This window comes from Engraulis encrasicolus, chromosome 5 (genome assembly GCF_034702125.1).
Source record: "Engraulis encrasicolus isolate BLACKSEA-1 chromosome 5, IST_EnEncr_1.0, whole genome shotgun sequence".
Taxonomy (NCBI): Eukaryota; Metazoa; Chordata; class Actinopteri; order Clupeiformes; family Engraulidae; genus Engraulis; species Engraulis encrasicolus.
In genome coordinates, this window is record NC_085861.1 from 51,617,290 (window position 1) to 51,635,839 (window position 18,550).

General features: G+C 41.9%; 1 protein-coding gene across 2 annotated transcripts in view; it reads left to right on the forward strand.

The window, feature by feature from the left end:
- The first annotated feature begins 9,351 nt into the window (after nucleotides 1–9,351).
- The window catches only part of trim71 (tripartite motif containing 71, E3 ubiquitin protein ligase), a 30,147-nt gene continuing 20,948 nt past the window's right edge, over nucleotides 9,352–18,550 (forward strand). Inside the window, exons 1-2 of one of the 2 annotated variants that reach the window (XM_063199683.1) lie at nucleotides 9,352–10,201; nucleotides 10,528–11,192. In XM_063199683.1, coding sequence (XP_063055753.1) covers nucleotides 10,138–10,201; nucleotides 10,528–11,192 — 729 coding nt within the window. In that variant the 5' untranslated portion in view covers nucleotides 9,352–10,137. Of the gene's footprint in view, nucleotides 11,193–18,550 lie in introns of both variants that reach the window. The other variant, XM_063199684.1, reaches the window with a different exon arrangement.

An 18,550-nucleotide genomic window follows, 5' to 3' on the forward strand; every position in this document is an offset into this window, starting at 1 on the left:
CTCAGAGCAGTCTGTTCTCTGACAGATTTACTCAAGGAAGACTGAGGCTGCAGCTGCGAGAGAGAGAGAGAGAGAGAGAGAGAGAGAGAGAGAGAGAGAGAGAGAGAGAGAGAGAGAGAGAGAGAGAGAGAGAGAGAGAGAGAGAGAGAGAGAAGTGCACCACACATCTACTGTTCTCAGAGAGACAGTGTGTGGGTGGGGGTGATTGGAAGTAATGGCTCTAGACAAGATTGCCAATGCACTGAGCTCCATTCACAGGTAAGGCCAACTTCAGAAGGAGACGTTCCCCTCTCGTTGACCCCTCCTGGGCTGGCCTCCGTCCAAATTTTCAGTCTCGCCACCGCTTCCACATCTTTCAGCAGTCACTGAAGCATTCACATAGTGCGTATTTTAACATAAAACTAAGCGACAAGGCAAGGTTGTGAATATGCTATCAAATTGTTGGGGCTTTCATGTCTTTGTTTCAGAGCAGTAACATAGAGAGATGGACCAAGAAATGGCCTCAAATCGTACTTGAATCCCTCTCCCTGAAATAATGGTACGGCACCTTAGCCAACTAAGCCAAGGTGCCACTGGATGTGAATAATACGTTCAAATAGGCTAATATTGTGACACAGACAAGTAATGTTATGTTATTAACTTGTAACACAAGGTAATAGTTATCTAATAGTTAGCTAACTGCTTACTAATGTTTAACATATGTATTAATAACAATTAATATGTGTTTACTGTGGCGTTAAGTAATGATTATTAATCCTTACTAAAGTATTAGGTTATAGCTACTTTACTGTTAAATATGCCCCCTTATTTGGAAGTGTTATTATTGTACTGTCCATGTCCAACTTTAGGAACTTGAGGAAGATGCAATTGTGCATCCCCTGCTCTTCCTCACCATCTCTTTGTTTCATGAATGTGTAAGCTATTGGTGTTTGCAGAGTGACCCTAGGCAGTAGCATTACTCTAGGTCCAGCACATTACATACACACACACACACACACACACACACACACACACGCACACGCACACGCACACGCACACGCACACACACACACACACACACACACACACACACACACACAGAGGTGGAAAGAGTACAGAAAATGTGTACTCAAGTAAAAGTATCTTTACTTTGCCTAAATTCTACTCAAGTACAAGTAAAAGTACCTATCTAAAAATCTACTCAAGTAAAAGTAAAAAGTACTTCACTTAAAATGTAATTTGAGTAAAAGTACTTAGTTACTTTTAATTAGCTTTCCTCTTGAGAACGTCATGTTTATTTTTCTTGAATATCGTCCTCCATAACCTCTATCTCTTGCTTGGCACCAGCCATCATCCAATACATTGATACAAGATAGTAAAATAGTGGAAATGCTGTGTGCCATCCTGCACAATCTTTCATTTACGGCGGATTGTGGCATTATTGTGCATGGCATTTTGTCTCTCAGTCAATTTTTTTTACTCAGTACTCAGGCCAGGTTCCAGTGTAATTGAGTAAAGTACTTGGGTCAAAATGTACTCAAGTACAAGTAAAAGTATTAATTTAAAAAATTACTTAAAAAGTACAAAGTATTCATAAAAGCTACTCAAGTACAATATTGAGTAAAAGTATTTAGTTACTTTTCCACCCCTGCACACAAAGCGGCAGTGTAAAGGTGCTTTCTTTTCCAGCTCTACACCTCAATGGGTTTGAGGTTGAAATAAGAGCCACTGGACTTGCAGGAAAGACCATGTTTGATGTCAGGCAGGGCTATAGAATTGCTAAGTAAGAGGAGTCCATTTGCAAGTCACCAATCCAATTCTTCCTCACCGTGCCTGTGTAACAGTACACCTGGAGGCATTACAGTAGGCTTCCCCCTAGTAGGCTCCGCTCCTGAATGGCCTGCGGTCCCCAGTAGGTTACTGAGAGTGGCCCGCGTTCCCTCCGCTGGAGCTCTGTTACAATGGAGGACTCGCCACATCGGCAGGGCAGGGCAGGGCAGGGAAACTACGGCTAGCCTGATTATCATCGACGTTCAAATCTCTTCGAGACTTGGTCTGACCAAGAGCATAACAAACGCCATGATTGACTCGCCTCCCTTGGTTTGCTTATGGTTGTTTGCTTACCGACAAAGTGGGAGGAGTTCCCATATTTTCGGGAACTCAGAAAGTACTTGCATTGCTCTTGACCTGACTAGTTGCAACGGTGAAAGTGTTGTGTCACTAGGAGGGCACAGCCTTGCTATACGGCTACAACCATGATGCCACCCTTTATTCACAGCCACACACACACACACACACACACACACACACACACACACACACACACACACACACACACACACACACACACACACACACACACACACACACACACACACACACACACACACACACACACAGGGGTGTCGTCCAGGGGGTTAAAGTGACTGAGTCACCAGGGCCCCATGTATATCGGGGGCCACCACACAGTCCGATTTATGAAAATACATATGGCTGGGGGCTGGGGGTGAATATACACATAGAGCCCAATTTTTGCTGCTACACACACACACACACACACACATACACACACACACACACACACACACACACACACACACACACACACACACACACCCACACACACACACACACACACACACACACACACACAGTTTGTTAGTTTGATATAGGCTATTATTTTGTTAGGCCTACATGTATTTAGCAGGATTACACAAAAAGGTACTGGATGGATTTTGTTGAAGGATTATAGTTCCATGACGGGCCAGAAAACGACCATCATAGAATTGGTTCATTTTTTTGTAATCCAATGTGCTTCGTTATGTTTGTAAATAGCAGTTAGTTTTCTTGTAACTGGTCTTCGTCTGTGAATGGTATGTGGCTAATTGGCCACTATTTGATGACTGATGAACTCTGTGAAAGATGGCTCCAATGTTACAACCGGTTTGCACTGAGAAAAGTCCAGAGGGACTGAAACGTTTACACTTTTCTTTTCTTTTTCTTTCTTGCACCCTTCTGGGTAAGGGTCACTTAAGTTTAAAAAATATGTGTGCAGTCTATGCTCTATTTCACTACAGCACCAGAAATAAAAGGACTTGTGTAGAATCCAACTAATTTTTTGTTAAACTGTAGAGGTAAAAACTAGCCTGGGATTTCCCATGCCGCCTTGGTGCTTCTGTACAGCCTGAAAACTATGGGCAAAATGTTCATGTTCATGGTTCTAATTGCTAAATTTTAACTTTTGTTTTACAACATTTACCTTTGAGGTATGTACGCACAATGATAGACTGTAGCGCCCAATGGGCAAACGTAAAGTACACCTCCCCCTTCGAGAAAAGGAATAGATGGTTAAGAAGACTAAATCTCAGTCCTTTCAATAATCTCAGTAATTTAGGCTGGCGATTGCCAGGCTAACTAAAACAGAGTCATGAGGCTGAAACTAAGCAGCACTGGTGGAAACCAGTGCTCTGTGAAGACCATTCTTAATCATTGAGAACCATGCTTTTGCTGTGAAAAAATACTTCACTAACCACAAAATATATCCTTAGCATTAGTGAAATATAATGAGGAAGTTTGACAATTGGTAGGCATTATCAGAGGCGTAACTTGTCATCAGGCTGGGCAGGCAGCCGCTTGGGGCCCCCAACCCCCTAAATGGTGAATAACAGCTCACATTTTATTACAGTCATGGCAATTTAGTTCATTTCAGAGGTGAAAAGGTAGTTCAATTTAGTATAATAGAAACATGACTGAAGTGTACTTAGCATGTTAAATGTTCACTCTACTTTTTGTGCTAAAAAAAAGTATGTTTACAATATGCTTATTAAAAGTGTACTTAAAATTAGATGTAATTACAATTCTCAAAAAAAAGTACATTTAGCTTACCATACTTAAAGTGGACTTTAAACATGTTCGGCTAAAGTGTATTTAGAATATTGAAATTCAAATAACATTAAAAGGTCATAGGAGTACTCCAACACACTCTTTATACCATACAAATGCATGAAAAGCGTGTTTCATCATCATTTCAAAAGTAGGCTTGTAGTGCACTTAAAGCTGTGTAAACGCGGTTGCAAGTCTGCTGAAGTACTTAGTAGTGCTCCAGTGCACTAATAGTGCAATGAAGCACACTTTAAATTGCAGAAAATAGAACAGTATAGTCATCAAATAGTCAGAAAAGTATAGTCATCAAAAGTAGGCCTACACTTTAAGAATATGTGTTTTTCACCTGGGATGTAACCCTGTGCTACCTGTCTCATGGAGAAAAGGAAACCCTCCACTGCCTTGTGGCGACATCTTCTTTGAGAAAAGGTTTCCTGAGTCAACCTCGAGGTAAAATCTGGAGTTGGAGTCCTGTAGGCAGTTTGTGGTCGCACACAACCGCACTCTGGCAACTCCTGCGACATCACTGGTCCCTAACTGACTCCTGTTCCTGTGGACCCCTCACTGTCGTGGAGAGGGGGATCCTGCTAACTGGGCAGCAGCTGGTCCCCCATATCCCCTTGCCCTGGCCTACATCCTGGAGAGGACACTCTCTGGCCATTCAAAAAAACAAAACAAACAAAAAAACAAAAGGAAAGCAACCAAAAAAGATCAATTCAACCAGCCACATCTGCCCTTTGTGCAGTAGAGACTGCCACTCCCCATAGGACTCACAAGCCACAGACGATGTCGCAGAACTGCAAACCCCAAGGGCGTATGTATACCCATGGTCAACATAACCGAGGGAGGCCTACTACTATAATACAGCAGGCTTACCTAGGGCATTTGCATTAGGTATTTACATTTTTTATTAATAAAAAAACACATTTCAGTTGTATGATCTTTTAAACGTTTAAGTACTGAAATATGCATTTTTTGTAGGCCTATATAATAAATGTCAGGGTCTTTTTCTTATGAACTAGTTTTTGGTCCATACTGTATGTGCCATGAGTTCAAGAACCTCAGGCAGGCAGGTCACTAAAACATGTTAGTTAATCCCCAATCCTTAGTCTTGAGGACATTCATTTGCTTTGCATAATACCGCTTCACAAATCCCATGAACAGAGGGGCCCTGTGTGCTGTGTTAAAGTATTAGCCATGCTAATCAGCTGCATACGGAAATCAAGTGTATACATCAATTTGTCTAAACTAAACGTCTTTATCAAACTCTGGAGGCAACTTGCCGGAGTTAATAATAATAATAATAATAATAATAATAATAATAATAATAATAATAATAAGACGCCTTCACAAGAGGCTGCTTTCAGCCTATTCTTGTGTCTGCTGCCCATACACAGTAAAAATGCTATGTTAGTTTAACACTTGAGAGAGTTGAATAATAACACTGCATTTTTACTGTGTAGATCTTCAGATCTTAAAGTTATATTGTAATTTTTTATTTCCAGAATTTCTGCTTCCTATTCACAAATGTTATGTTTTTCACAAATGTTTACCCCAACCATCATGTATTCATCATGAAATTAGACGTTTGGGTGGTTGATGTTAAAGGGCGTAATGCAAAAAAAAAAAAAAAACAATTCCTGAAAAAAATGATGGAAAAAATAGAATAATAAATAAGTAAATAAATAATGCACTTATTGGTCCATGGAATTTCGCCTTATTTTTGCCATTTTTGGGAAAATGTGTCCTGCATCAACACATTGCATAGGCATGTCACACCGCAGGGAAATGAAGTCAGACCACAGGAAATTCACTGCATTATGGCCATTTTAATCATTTTGTATACATGACTGACATCTGAGCTCATGCTAACTTGATAATGATATTGTGTTTAATCTTAATATGTGTTTTCATTTATAAAAAAAACTTTTTTTCCTTCTATAAGAGCACCACAGGACACCATATAATGAACCTAACCTTTCCGTGACAGAAACATTGCAATACGAAGACATATTAAGAGGTTAATAGTCACCTTAAACTTCCACAGCAATCTCCAATAACTAAGGTACAGACTGGTTAGGAGCCAGTCTTTAAGACCCTTGTAGTTGGCCTTGCAGCTGCCCATTCACAGACATTGACATACATGTCATCCCACAGGACACAATTTGTGTTACGAAATTGAACTTGTAGTTAATACTACTGTGTTGAGTTTTTTTTTCACATTCACATATCTTAATATAAAGTTAATATTCATGCAATCATGCCAAATGCTTCATACATTATTCAAAATGTTGTTGGTTAATTTATATATGTATTATATTCCAGGTTTCATTAATATTACAGTCACACCGCAGGATATTTGACATATAAACCTTTACATAAATCTTAACAAAAATGTTTCTTCTCATCTAAGACTAATATGAAACATAATGTACCCCATCTTCTTTCATTGACATTTGTTTTTTAAAGGAAAAATAACAGTTTTGTAGGTTTTTAACCAATGTTACGAAAAAACAAGGCATCATGTCAACCACCCATTTAAACCTTTCATACATGAGTAGAGGTATCTTCTCTAAGTCCGCCATTTTTTCCCCAGTCATTGCCATCTTTGGCTGAAAAAACTAGGCCCTACTGCACTTTGGTCAGACTTGTAAATTACTTAGTACATAATAGTTCATGACAAGTACATTTGTGAATGGGCAGCATACATTTTCAATAAATTACCAAAATTACACACTGGATGAAGACAGATATTGCGCCGCACCTTCAAAAGTGTATCTATCCATCCACACATCAATTGCTTGTGGGGGCATGGTTATTGCCAAACATTGACATCATGGTAAAAAATGAGTTGATATACGAAATGCAGCGCATATATTTTTATTTCAATGTTGTGTTACTGGTGTTTAAGTTAAACTATACGATCCATGTAACACATTTTGACTCCTATTTTTTGCTTATGTGTTTGACAGTTCTCAGTTTGATGTTGAATATTGTCTGTTGGTTAGTGGATACATCGTTGCTTCATAGCTTCCTACACACTGTAGAAACTACTTGTAGGCTATAAGAAGCTTGACATATGTACAAATGACAAAACCAACACCTACACCTTTATGTATATAGCTCCTTTAAGACATGATGAGTACTTAGAAATTGAAGGTAGAAGTAAACTTTGTTGAAACGATCAAATTAGTGAATGGGCAGCTACAAAAAAAATCACCCCGATCATCTTTAAGTGTTTTTTAAATGCCTTTAACCAGTAAACTGTCCCTCTACGTATGTCTCCTGTTCATAAGAGGCACTGCCTCCCTCCTTTCTGGTCAGGCACTGATGACCCATGATGCACCACTGGTCCTCAGGGTTAATGTTTGGCAGGGGCCTGTATTCCATTATGCCCTTTCAACACTGGCTTAGCATGGAATGATTTGACTCATATGATTTTAAAAAAACTATTTTGTTTATTAAATAAATTCATCAATGTGTGAAATGTTCACTGTGTGTCAATGGTTGGCCTCATTTAACTGTGTTTTTTTTTTAAATATTCATTTCATTTCATTTTCGCATCATTTAGTCATTGTCAAATGGGCTTGTGTTGTATAATCTGTACCATTTTGACTGCAGTAGTTTCTTCGTTTGTGGTAGCCCCTTAATGCGCGCCGTACCTCCAGTGGCACACTGTAATAGTCATTGAAATGTACCTACCATAGCACTACAATACTATGACACAACACAGGCCCTTTAGTAATGCACCACAACTTGGTCATTACCATACTGGTAACAACAAATGTATAAAGCCGCGTCTTAAGGGGTTAAAAGAATGTATAAAGCCATATAAGACAAGTCTACCTGTAGTATTATTTTTGATCTTTTGGCATTAATGGCCTTGTAGTTTACAATGTATCAGTTACTTAATGTATAAATTAAATATATTTTAGCAATAGTTTTTCCCCTACATGATCAATAATTGTTATGGAAATGTCCCCCAAATTGAACAATTGTGTCAAATTGAATGCGAGCTGTACCTCTGATGTCCATTCAGAGTGGGTGCAGATGGTCAGTGGATGCTCTCTCTCTCTCTCTCTCTCTCTCTCTCTCTCTCTCTCTCTCTCTCTCTCTCTCTCTCTCTCTCTCTCTCTCTCAGAGATGGTCAGGGGCCACTGAGGGGGAAGGGAGAGAAAGAGCACATATGCACCACACGTACGCAACCCTCTGCCATTTTGTCCACCTAACCTTCGGTCATTTCCAGCATGTGACCTGACCTTTCCTCTTTCTTTTTTTTTCTGTGGCCTGTGCTAGACCCACCCCCTCTCTCTCTGTTGTGTGTGTGTGTGTGTGTGTGTGTGTGTGTGTGTGTGTGTGTGTGTGTGTGTGTGTGTGTGTGTGTGTGTGTGTGTGTGTGTGTGTGTGTTTACTTCTCAAAAGAGATCAATGGAATGTCCTTGGAGTGGTGGTCAGTGTGAGTGTGTGGTTGTGGTCAGGCCTGCTGGTGGTTGGGTCCTGCTGCTCCCCAAAGCCTGGCTGGGATAATGGGGGTCAAAAGGTGGCTCCCCATTGCAGCTTCGAGTCCGAGCCTGGACCTGAGCCTGGCGTCGCACTGCTTTATTGGGGCCACTAACACTCACATCTGGAGCCCCAAACCCTCCGACAAGGCTGCCATCTTGACACCCCACCCCTCGCAGCACCCCCATTCTAAGAGCCAGTAAATGCCTGTGTGGAACTTATCAGTTACTTACAGAGTATCACTTTAATGTACCGGTGTCACTGTACCCCCAACACACACACACACACACACACACACACACACACACACACACACACACACACACACACACACACACACACACACACACACACACACACACACACACACACACACACACAGCTTTGTTTTGAAGCTTGAAAAGTGTGATTTAAAATGATTATTTATTTCCTATGGTGATGTATTGTATATGAGTGTGTTAATGTGTGCTGTTTCCGCATTCTGAAATTAAATTAGTTTAGTTTTTCAACATGTATGTTCTCCACTGTAAGATGATTAGGTTCTACCTCTATTAACTTTTTATTTTATTTGTTTGTTTGTTTATTTAGCTATCCAGCATACAGTTACCCTTATACCAAAGCAACGTTTTGTAGGTTTGGATGGCTGTTTGGAATAACAGTGGAAAAAAATAGGCAACTGAAGTCTTTGACACAAGGACACAGGTTTTATAGTGACCATTTGCCAATCCTTTTGAGGACATTGTTAGGATTGACACACACAATTTCCTAATGGAAATTTCAATATGCAAGTGTTATAAAGTTCCAAAGTGTTCAAGATCTCCCGAATAGTAGGCTATGTAGTTGGCTACGATTCCAACATTTGTCAGGCGTAAAAATGCATGACATGGCATGGCCAGGCCCAGCAGCGAGCCATTCGTCCATTGTAGAATATCCTATCCTTTCGGTGACTGCCCAACCCCCTCCCCACTTAAGCCTTGCCCCACCGTGTGATCAAGCGGAAGTGTTTGCAAGCCATTCGGAATTGAAGGCATTTTCAGATCAGATTCGACAACTCGCCTACCTGCGAGCAGGGCGCAGTACACCGTGAAACGATTTTTAACGCAAACGCAATGTGCGAGCGCATTTAAATGACATCGCCGATATGTTTCCGTCGGATAGCCCCGAGCAGCGAGGCGGATAGTCTGCACACCTCATTGGATTTTTGAAGGAGGCCAGTGGAAATTACTTTATCAGTGTATTTTCGAACGGACACCGTTGCGTTCTGAGGTGTATCCTGTGGTAGACTCTGCTGGGCGGATAATTGCTGCTACAATTTAACGAAGTGCAGAAGCTGTTCGAGGAATAGACTTGGCTATATTCGTTTCTCTTGGCAACAAATCCAAATCTGTAACTGGATCTTATGAGAGCTAACCAAGCAAGCTAACTAGCTATGTGGGACATAGTTTAATGCATTATCCTGGACGCAAGAATCTGTTAATTTAACGCGCGACTCGCTCGGAAACATCCAGATGGTAGACTAGAAGGCGAAAAAGACTGGCACGTGGAGAAAAAACACACCTTCGTGTTAAAGGAAAAGCAAGAAAGTGACAACGCACCGAACGAACGTGTGGCCCCTTTCGTCATGCGGCGGTGGGGGAGGATCGGAGCAGGGCCCTCGCAGTGGATTTCATGTTTCGCAACAATGTTAATGCTCCTCATCTCAGGATTATAGGCTGAGGCTCAAAAAATGAGGACCGCTCGTTTGTTAAACTGCACTGTGTAGACTAGAGCACCGAAATGAGCGACGAGGGAATTGCAACGATATCCTCGATTGTAAGACTACCATGGCATAATTCAAGAGGTTTGCTAAATTGTTTCATTTGAGAAAAGAACACGTTGAAATTAGGCTACTTTGATTACAATTTAATATACAATTTCGAATTCATTTCTGACTGGTTACCCAAATCACAAATGCACATGTTCTAGAGTATATTTCATTTAGTCACGCAAATTCATGAAGCGAGCGCAACCTCAGCCCGTACAGTTGGCCAACAGTTAATCCCTTGAAAATCCACATATCTTAAAGCAAACGCATTCTGGTCTACACTCGGCCCCAGTCACATCATACCAATTTATATTTTGTTCAAGGTTATTCTTTGGTTCCTAAACAAATGGCTTCATTCCCAGATTCCGACCTGCAGACATGCCCCCTGTGCAAGGAGCTGTGCGGGTCCTCTGCTCCGATCTCCTCCAACTCATCTACCTCATCATCCTCATCTCATACCTCAAGTTCATCTACCTCATCCTCCAGAAGGCTCCACGTACTCCCGTGTCTTCATGCGTTTTGTAGGCAGTGCCTGGAAGGCCAGCGGAACTCCGGTGACCCACTGAAACTTAGGTGCCCGACTTGTGACCAAAAGGTTTCCATGTCCGAATCCGGAGTGGACGCGTTGCCATCCTCGAATTTTTTGTTCAACAACTTACTTGATGTAGTAGTTGCGTCCGAGGAACAGAACAAGAGCAGCTGCAGAGTGAACCCACATAGCAGCGGCCTTCTTCGGCCTCACCACCTCACTGAACCTCAATGTAGCTCGTGCGACGAGGGCAATCCCGCTACCTCACATTGCTTGGACTGCCAAGAGTACCTCTGTGATAACTGTGTCCGGGCGCACCAGCGTGTGCGTTTAACCAAAGACCATTTTATCGAAAGGTTACTGGAGAACTTGCACATTGGAGGCCGGACCAACAACTCCAACACTCCGGTGAGCCTCTCCCAGTCGTTCCATTCGACCTACTCCTTTCTGCCCGTCTTTCAGGAGCGAATGGACTTCTGTCAACAGCACGATAATGCGGTGAGTTGCCATTCAAACGCCAATGAACAGTGCCTTAGATATGTCATAGGCTAGGCTACACAATGTTGCAGTTGTACATGATGTATCAGTTACAGGCTACAATGTTGCAGCCGACTCAGCACGACACTTTACGCACAAGGCGAATGCAATGCCTGGAAACGTTTTAAATTAGGGCCTGCCTATCGGGTAGCTTGTCAATGTCTAAAACACATCTGGGTACACAGTCACATACTTGTATTGTTTTTGCAAAGGTCGACCATATAGTGTGCTCGAACATAGACCTACAGGTTTTGCAAGGCTTGTTTCCCTTTCCTGCTGCAGCTGCCTGATTGGGAAAGCTCACATTCTTTGAATATCGTCGAAGTGAACTCTGGTACTGCAGGTTGTCCTACTATGCAAATTCTGGCTAATGGTGGTCACACAGTCTTGTATTGATGAAAACAACAGAAGTGAAAGTCTTGTTGTGTTTGTGTGTGTGCTGTATGCTCTATGCTGGCAGAGTCGAGGCACAGTTCTTCTCTGTTATGGTTACGATTTGTGGAGACAGCCAGTGTCCAGTTACACTGACTTAAATAGTCGCACACGGCATTCAGTGATGTGAGGTGAAATGTATTGTTATGAAGTCGGTCTGCATGGATGTCTGTACGCCTATTGCTGCATTCTCTGGTCATGAGTGCGCCTGTTTTTCACCTCGTGCTAAACTTCCGGTTCTCTTGCGGGGCTGTGATTGGCTGAAGGTCTGCGCCCTCATTTGCTGAAGGGATGGGTGTGTCTCCTGGTAGAGTCTGACTGGAAGTGGTGCACAGACTTGTGTAGAACTATGGCCATTGGTGGCCAGAGGAGAAACAAAGATTCATGTGGAATTCACTTGGCTCACAACGATCCCTTCAGTTATAAATCAGATGTATTGCCCACTGAACAGTAGGATGAATGTCTTGATAAATTACAGAGCGTGGGTTGGTTAAAAGCACTACATTTTTGTTGGAAAGCCAGTGCTACTTGGTATTGCTGGACACTAGTGTATTGCAACTTCCCTCACGAGCAGTAAACCATGAATTGACCATAATTTGAGTTCTATACTTGTGTGCTGGTCTTAAAGAAATAATTGTGTGATGTTGCCATCTTAACTCTTAAGGTGGGTGTCGTTTACTGCTTGTTGGGGAAGTTTTTCTATTTGTGTGTCGGAATGTGTGTGTGCTGTGTTCCACAGTGGGGTCATATGATTCTTGAGGAGGAATGTTGTGCTTGTTATCAGACTGGTGGTGACGACATGACACTACAGAGAATTACATTCAGTATTTTTTATTTTTTTATTTTTTCTATTTTTATATAGCATTTGATTTTTGGATGTTTTTGCCATAAGGCTCAGATACAGACAAAACATAAACACAAAAACTAAAACTATGTTAACAAGCCCTCATACCCTCCTTCAACCCCCCCCCACACACCCCACCCAACAACTGGCTGTGACAGAAATACACCACTCCTTCCTCTCCTCATCCCGCAGTCACAGCACAAACACACATACAGGTTTCAGACCATTTGCAGCAGCAAAAAAACGTATCATCAATTTATGTGTAAAAGCTGTAGGTCCACGTCTTTTAGACACACATTCTTGCCTCTTTGCTCTTATATACAAGTAATGTCTGCATTGCAGCATGACTGGTCTTATAAAGTGCCAGAATAAACAGCTCCTTTCCAAAAATTTGAAAATCATGGAAACGTTCATTTCCATTATTCCATCAAAAATGTTAAGCTTAAACCTACAGTCAGTCATGAGTCATGACACATTTTAAACTATTCCAAGTATTAATTTGTTTGTTTTTTGAAATGCTGTTTTTTCATTGCTTTTCTGAGTTGGAAGCCTAAAGCATGAACAAATGCACACTTGAAATAGCTTAATATGTAGGAAATGCATTTATGATATATAAAAGTTAAAACTTTGTCGATGGAAGTATGGAAATGAATAACCTTTTAAAATTTACTTGATTTTTTTATATTTATCTGCATTGTTTGGCTTATGTGATGCATTCTACCATTCACTCTTTCAAGCTTTCTCTTCTCAAATACACACAGAAGCATATGCATGGGGGTGGGGCCGGGCAGTAGTAGAGAAGGGCCTCAGCATAGCCAACACAGGAAACCTCCCGTTCGAGAGAGAGAGAGAGAGAGAGAGAGAGAGAGAGAGAGAGAGAGAGAGAGAGAGAGAGAGAGAGAGAGAGAGAGAGAGAGAGAGAGAGAGAGAGAGAGAGAGGAGAGAGAGAGAGAGAGAGAGGAGAGAGAGAGAGAGAGAGAGAGAGAGAGAGAGAGAGAGAGAGAGAGAGAGAGAGAGATTTTTTTGTGTGTGTGCGTTACTTGTATTTCCATTCCCCAACAATTCCCAACATTACTTTCAGTGTCTTTCTCTTGTATGATTTGAGTCTATTTTGTTACTGATTTAAAAAAAAAAAAAAACTCTTTTTAGGTGTTATGCAAGTGACCCAAGCTGAATGTCCTGCAATGCTGCTGCTTTGTGGATCCTGTCATTGTTTGTGCGTGGCCTCTCTTGTTGTTGCTTAGTGAGTCAGAGCAAGTGGCAATGGGAGACCAGCAACTTGAGCAGTGTTGGTGAAACAAAAGAATGTTCTGGGCTTGGAGTCCCCATTTAGGGGAAATTTATTTTTGCTAACAGACTTGAATTTTAGACACCCGCATTGTTGTGTACATGTTGGCAACATGTAATAACCAGATGGATTATGCCTCCACGAACTCAAGTGTGTAAGAGGGGGCCAGCGAAATACTTACTTGGGATTTGCAATTGTATGTCGCAGTGTTAATTCACAAGAATAGATGAAAATGTTAGAATAATTCGGGTAAATGGCAACACGGCCGTCAAAATAGAGACCATATTGTAAAAGTGATATTCATTTACTTAACCGATATTTGACCTCCTTTGGTTAAATGATTTAAAGTCCAAAATAATGAAACTAGTCTCTTGACTTGGTCCAACCTCATGTTTGCCTTTGGACAAGCTGGTCGATTCTGACTGTGCTGAGGCAACTAGAGAAATGTTTTGGGGCACTCTGGAACATTACGAATCGTATAAGCTGAAATCAATTTCAACCAGAAAGCCTAGTATCCTTCAGCTCTGCAGTATTGGTTTCCTTCATGTTGCAGCGTAGGGTTAAAGCACTCTCCATGTGGATGGTTTAGGACTGGGTGGGTGTGGGTTATGGACGGGGCAAGAGAGAAAAGTGTGCTGGCTGGGATCAAGTTTTTCCTTTCTTAATCTTAAGTTGTAAGGTCTGTTTTTTTATTGTTTTAAATGTGTGAAGGAGAACTTTCAGCAATGTGGCAGCATTGCTTTTTATAACAGTTTGCTAGACTTGTTGCTGACCTTCTGAGATCTTCTTGTATGTCTTTTACTTGAATCTTTGAAAAACTCTTTTTATTTTTTTTGCAAGGCATGTTTATCTGTATTGTTATTAATCTGAAATGTGATGTGTTACATGTATTTGGAATAGGACCCCAGGAAGACTAGCGAACTGCTACGGCATAAGCTAATGGGGATCCTTTAATAAAATAAAAAATAAAAAATTCTGAGCTCAATCTTGAATTCAACTAATTGTTGAAGTTGGGCATGACATCCTTGGGGGGGGGGGGGTGTATTGTGAACTTGTCAATGAGATTGCACATGTTTAGTGAAGTGAAGTATCTGTGAAGTGGCAGTATAGTATGAATACCAATATAGTTTGTCAGGACCTGATAAGAAATCAAATCTGGAAATTGGCCTCTAGAAAATTACAGGTGATTTGTCCATCAACAATCTAAAATGAACACAGATTACAGCCACAATAACAGTCTGAAAATATTCATTAGCTCTACTGATGAGAGCATGCTTAACTGTAAATATGGAAAGCAGAGGGAATGGTGTGAACTGGTAGTTGCGTTATCAGATCATTTCTGTTGCTTTGTTGTAAATCTATATCGGTTTGAAAAGGAGGTGGGCTTTCAACTAACTCATCCAATGTTATTGCAGTGGCATTGAGCCTGTTCCATGGGACTTGCAGGGCTGTGCATGAGACTGTGAGCTGGCCGGCCTCCCCTCCGGCTGTGGGTGAAAGGTCGTGTGTGTGTGTGTGTGTGGCTGCCATGTGGTAATGCATGGACTCGACAAACACTGATGAAAGACTGACCCCTTTTTCAGTGGCCATCTCTAAAACTGGTTATGCGTTGCTTTTTTACAATGTGGCCTTAAACAGGAATGATTACATTACACTTGACTGACTTTATCCCATTCATATGAGTAGATTTTGTAGACTTGTTTATAGATGTATTCTAGATACAGTTTTGGGAAACGTGCTACTCAAAGTAATTCTGAACAATTGCTGTAGTACTGTGAGAAGGCGTTGGTGCAGCCAAGGGAAAAAAACTATATATTTAAAAAAAATAATTTGAGCCATAATTAAATCCGAGATTTGTTTGTGGCAGAAGTATGAATGTCATCTCTTAATCAGTTGTACTGATTAACACGGTAGTAGTGTGACAGCTGTATGTTTGTTTTTTACGATCCTCTCAAGGTTTCCGATAACATGCTGCGGATATTACACATTATATAAGTGATGTGTTCTCCCCATGGGGTATAGACATAGTTTCTCAAAGCGTGTCAGTGAGCTACCATGTTGCTAACCCAATCACAAACATTTTGTCAGTCACTGATCTTGCAGCACACCTCACAGCATCGGACGAGAGTGTTCAGATGCATGTTGGCTGTTGGGATTTGATTACAAGGGGCACATGATAATGATTCTTTGTGGCTGAAAACGATTGCTGTAAAAGGAAGTCTCCAAGAGAATTCCGTATGAAATGTTTCATTCTAGCCTTGGATTAAAAACAAATGTCATCAAACATTTTCCACCATTCGTACAGTTTACATCCCTGAAGTGGAAGATGCTGTACTTCAACGAAAGGCAACACCCAAGTGAGCAGGGGATGGGTTATGTGGCCAGCCTTTTGGAGTCCTGGCCATCCCCCCCCCTCCCTCCCCCCCTCCCAGTGCCTCTCTTTGTTTTTAACCATTTTCATGTGCTGTGCTGGGCTCTTCCAGCTTTGATATAGAATATGGTGGGGTACCCTTAAAACAAAGCTCAGACAGCACAGCACCAAGCCAGGATCCATCTGGAGCAGTGAGAATGCAGCAGCAGCAGCAGAGTTTCTCCTCCTCTGGAACAGGGCTGCCTGCCTGCCTGCCTGCCTGCCTGCCTGCTTTGGGGGGGATTGCTACATGGTGGAATGTGGAATGGTCAGCAGATTGTTGCGTGCCTGACTAGAAACAGATTATTTGCCCATTTTTTTGTGCAACATTATTAGAAGCACAGGCAGTGGGATGCCCCCCACCCACCACCCTCTCTCTGTCTGGGATGGTTTTGATGTTGAAATAATGAGCGGCAAAAAAGAGTGTTATTGTCCACATGTGCTGCCAAAAAAAAGAATAACCCGCTCTTATGTCATGCTTTTCAAGTTAGAATATTTTTAATCTTTATTTCCCTTCCGCTGTCTTCTTTGCACTGTTTTTTTATGAGGATCAGGGTAGATGGTGTAGTCCCCCATTTAAGATTATACAAGTTGAACCAGTGAGTTTTCACAGGGTGCATTAAAGAGAAAGCCCTCTGCCAAAGCGTGCCGCGTCTCTTCATAAAGTGGGACGTGGTGCTAGTGGAACATATGTCTGAACATTTAATGTTGTTAAATGAAGTAAGGCAGGTGGAGCAGAGCAGCCACAGATCCCCCTCTCCCTCTCTCTCTCTCTCTCTCTCTCTCTCTCTCTCTCTCTCTCTCTCTCTCTTGCTCTCTTGCACTCTCGCTCTCCCGCTCTCTCGCTCTCTCTCTTTCTCTTGCTCTCTCTCTGGCTCACAGATGTCCAGTGGAAACTAACAGTTACTTAGCATGCCCGCACGCACACACACACACTCACTCACTATCACCACAGCACACTCTTACTGCTTGGCCCTTGGTGTATCTTCAGCCCCAGACTGTTTTACCATATGCTCCCCTGCCAGACCTGTGTTTCAACCAATTGTTGCTTGCCTGTAACTCACAAGCAAGAGCTCTCATTGCAAGGTCAGGGCAGTATCCCTTGATGGATTTGAAATAAAACATTTAAATGTGCTTTTGGAGCACAATTCCCTCTCTTTTTGTGTAGAAGAGGGTTCTGCTTAAGGATAGAGGGAGAACTGCTAACATGGTAGTTCTGGTTAAGACGGGACGAGTAATAGCATGCTGTTGATGAGGTATGTGATGGCATTTACTTTTTATATAATACATTGAAAAAGTAGGGTTATAACACTGGTATGACTAGTTACCTTAATGTTACCTCCAGGATATAGTAACAAGTGTTGCCCCAATATTGTAAAGAAGTGGCTATACCATAGCATACTATATCACTTTTAGAGAGACGTCTTCAAGCTTCATGACTTACCTAATTTCCTAGCATCAAATGGCAGACAAAAAAGGAATACAGTTTGGAATGCCAGAAGCAAGCACAGTCCTGCTCCTCAGCAAACATACAAACTCACCATGTTTGAATACACCCGAGCTTCATTTTACACTGCATTTCTTCAGCGAGAGCGAGCGAGAGAGAGAGATTGTTCGTGGTAATATAAGCAAGCACACACTGCCAGATGCTCACATGCTCAATCCTGTGTCCCTCCAGACTACACACATGGACATGATTTTGCAATGTTCTTTTAGCACTTTTCAAACGCAGCGCCACACATACTTAAAAAAAAACAATAATCCTCCTTATTTCAGCCTGCGTCCCCCGGGATGGGAAACGAATCAGGAGTTTTTCCTGTGATTGTCATCGTCACCTTGTTAAGGATTTTAACAGAGAAGAAACATTCGGGCTTTTCATTGCTATTTACCCCTTCCCTTCCTCTCTTCTTGGCACGTGGAGTAGAGTTGAGACTGTAGTTTGGCCATGGAAACACTCGGTCATCTTGTTAAGCACCAGTTCTCCACCTAATTTCCCAGATTCTGGCTCTTTAGTCGTTACAGGCTAGGTAAGTGTTTTGTCAAATATGCCACCGGTCATAACACTGCATGTCTGAGTCTGCGCTATATCATTCACACTGCATTGGATCACACACACACACACACACACACACGTGCACACACATGTGGCGGCGTGCAGAGTGCAAGGGCCCCAGCTGATTTTGTTTGGCTGTGGCTCACTAGCCAATGGGGTCACCTGAGAGGCAGACACCTCCCACAGTGGCTCACCAATTGTGTGTGTGTGTGTGTGTGTGTATGCGTTAGGGGTGGGGGTCAATGTTTTCTACCCTAAAGAGGAAAGCTCATGGGTGTGTGCGACTTCTCAG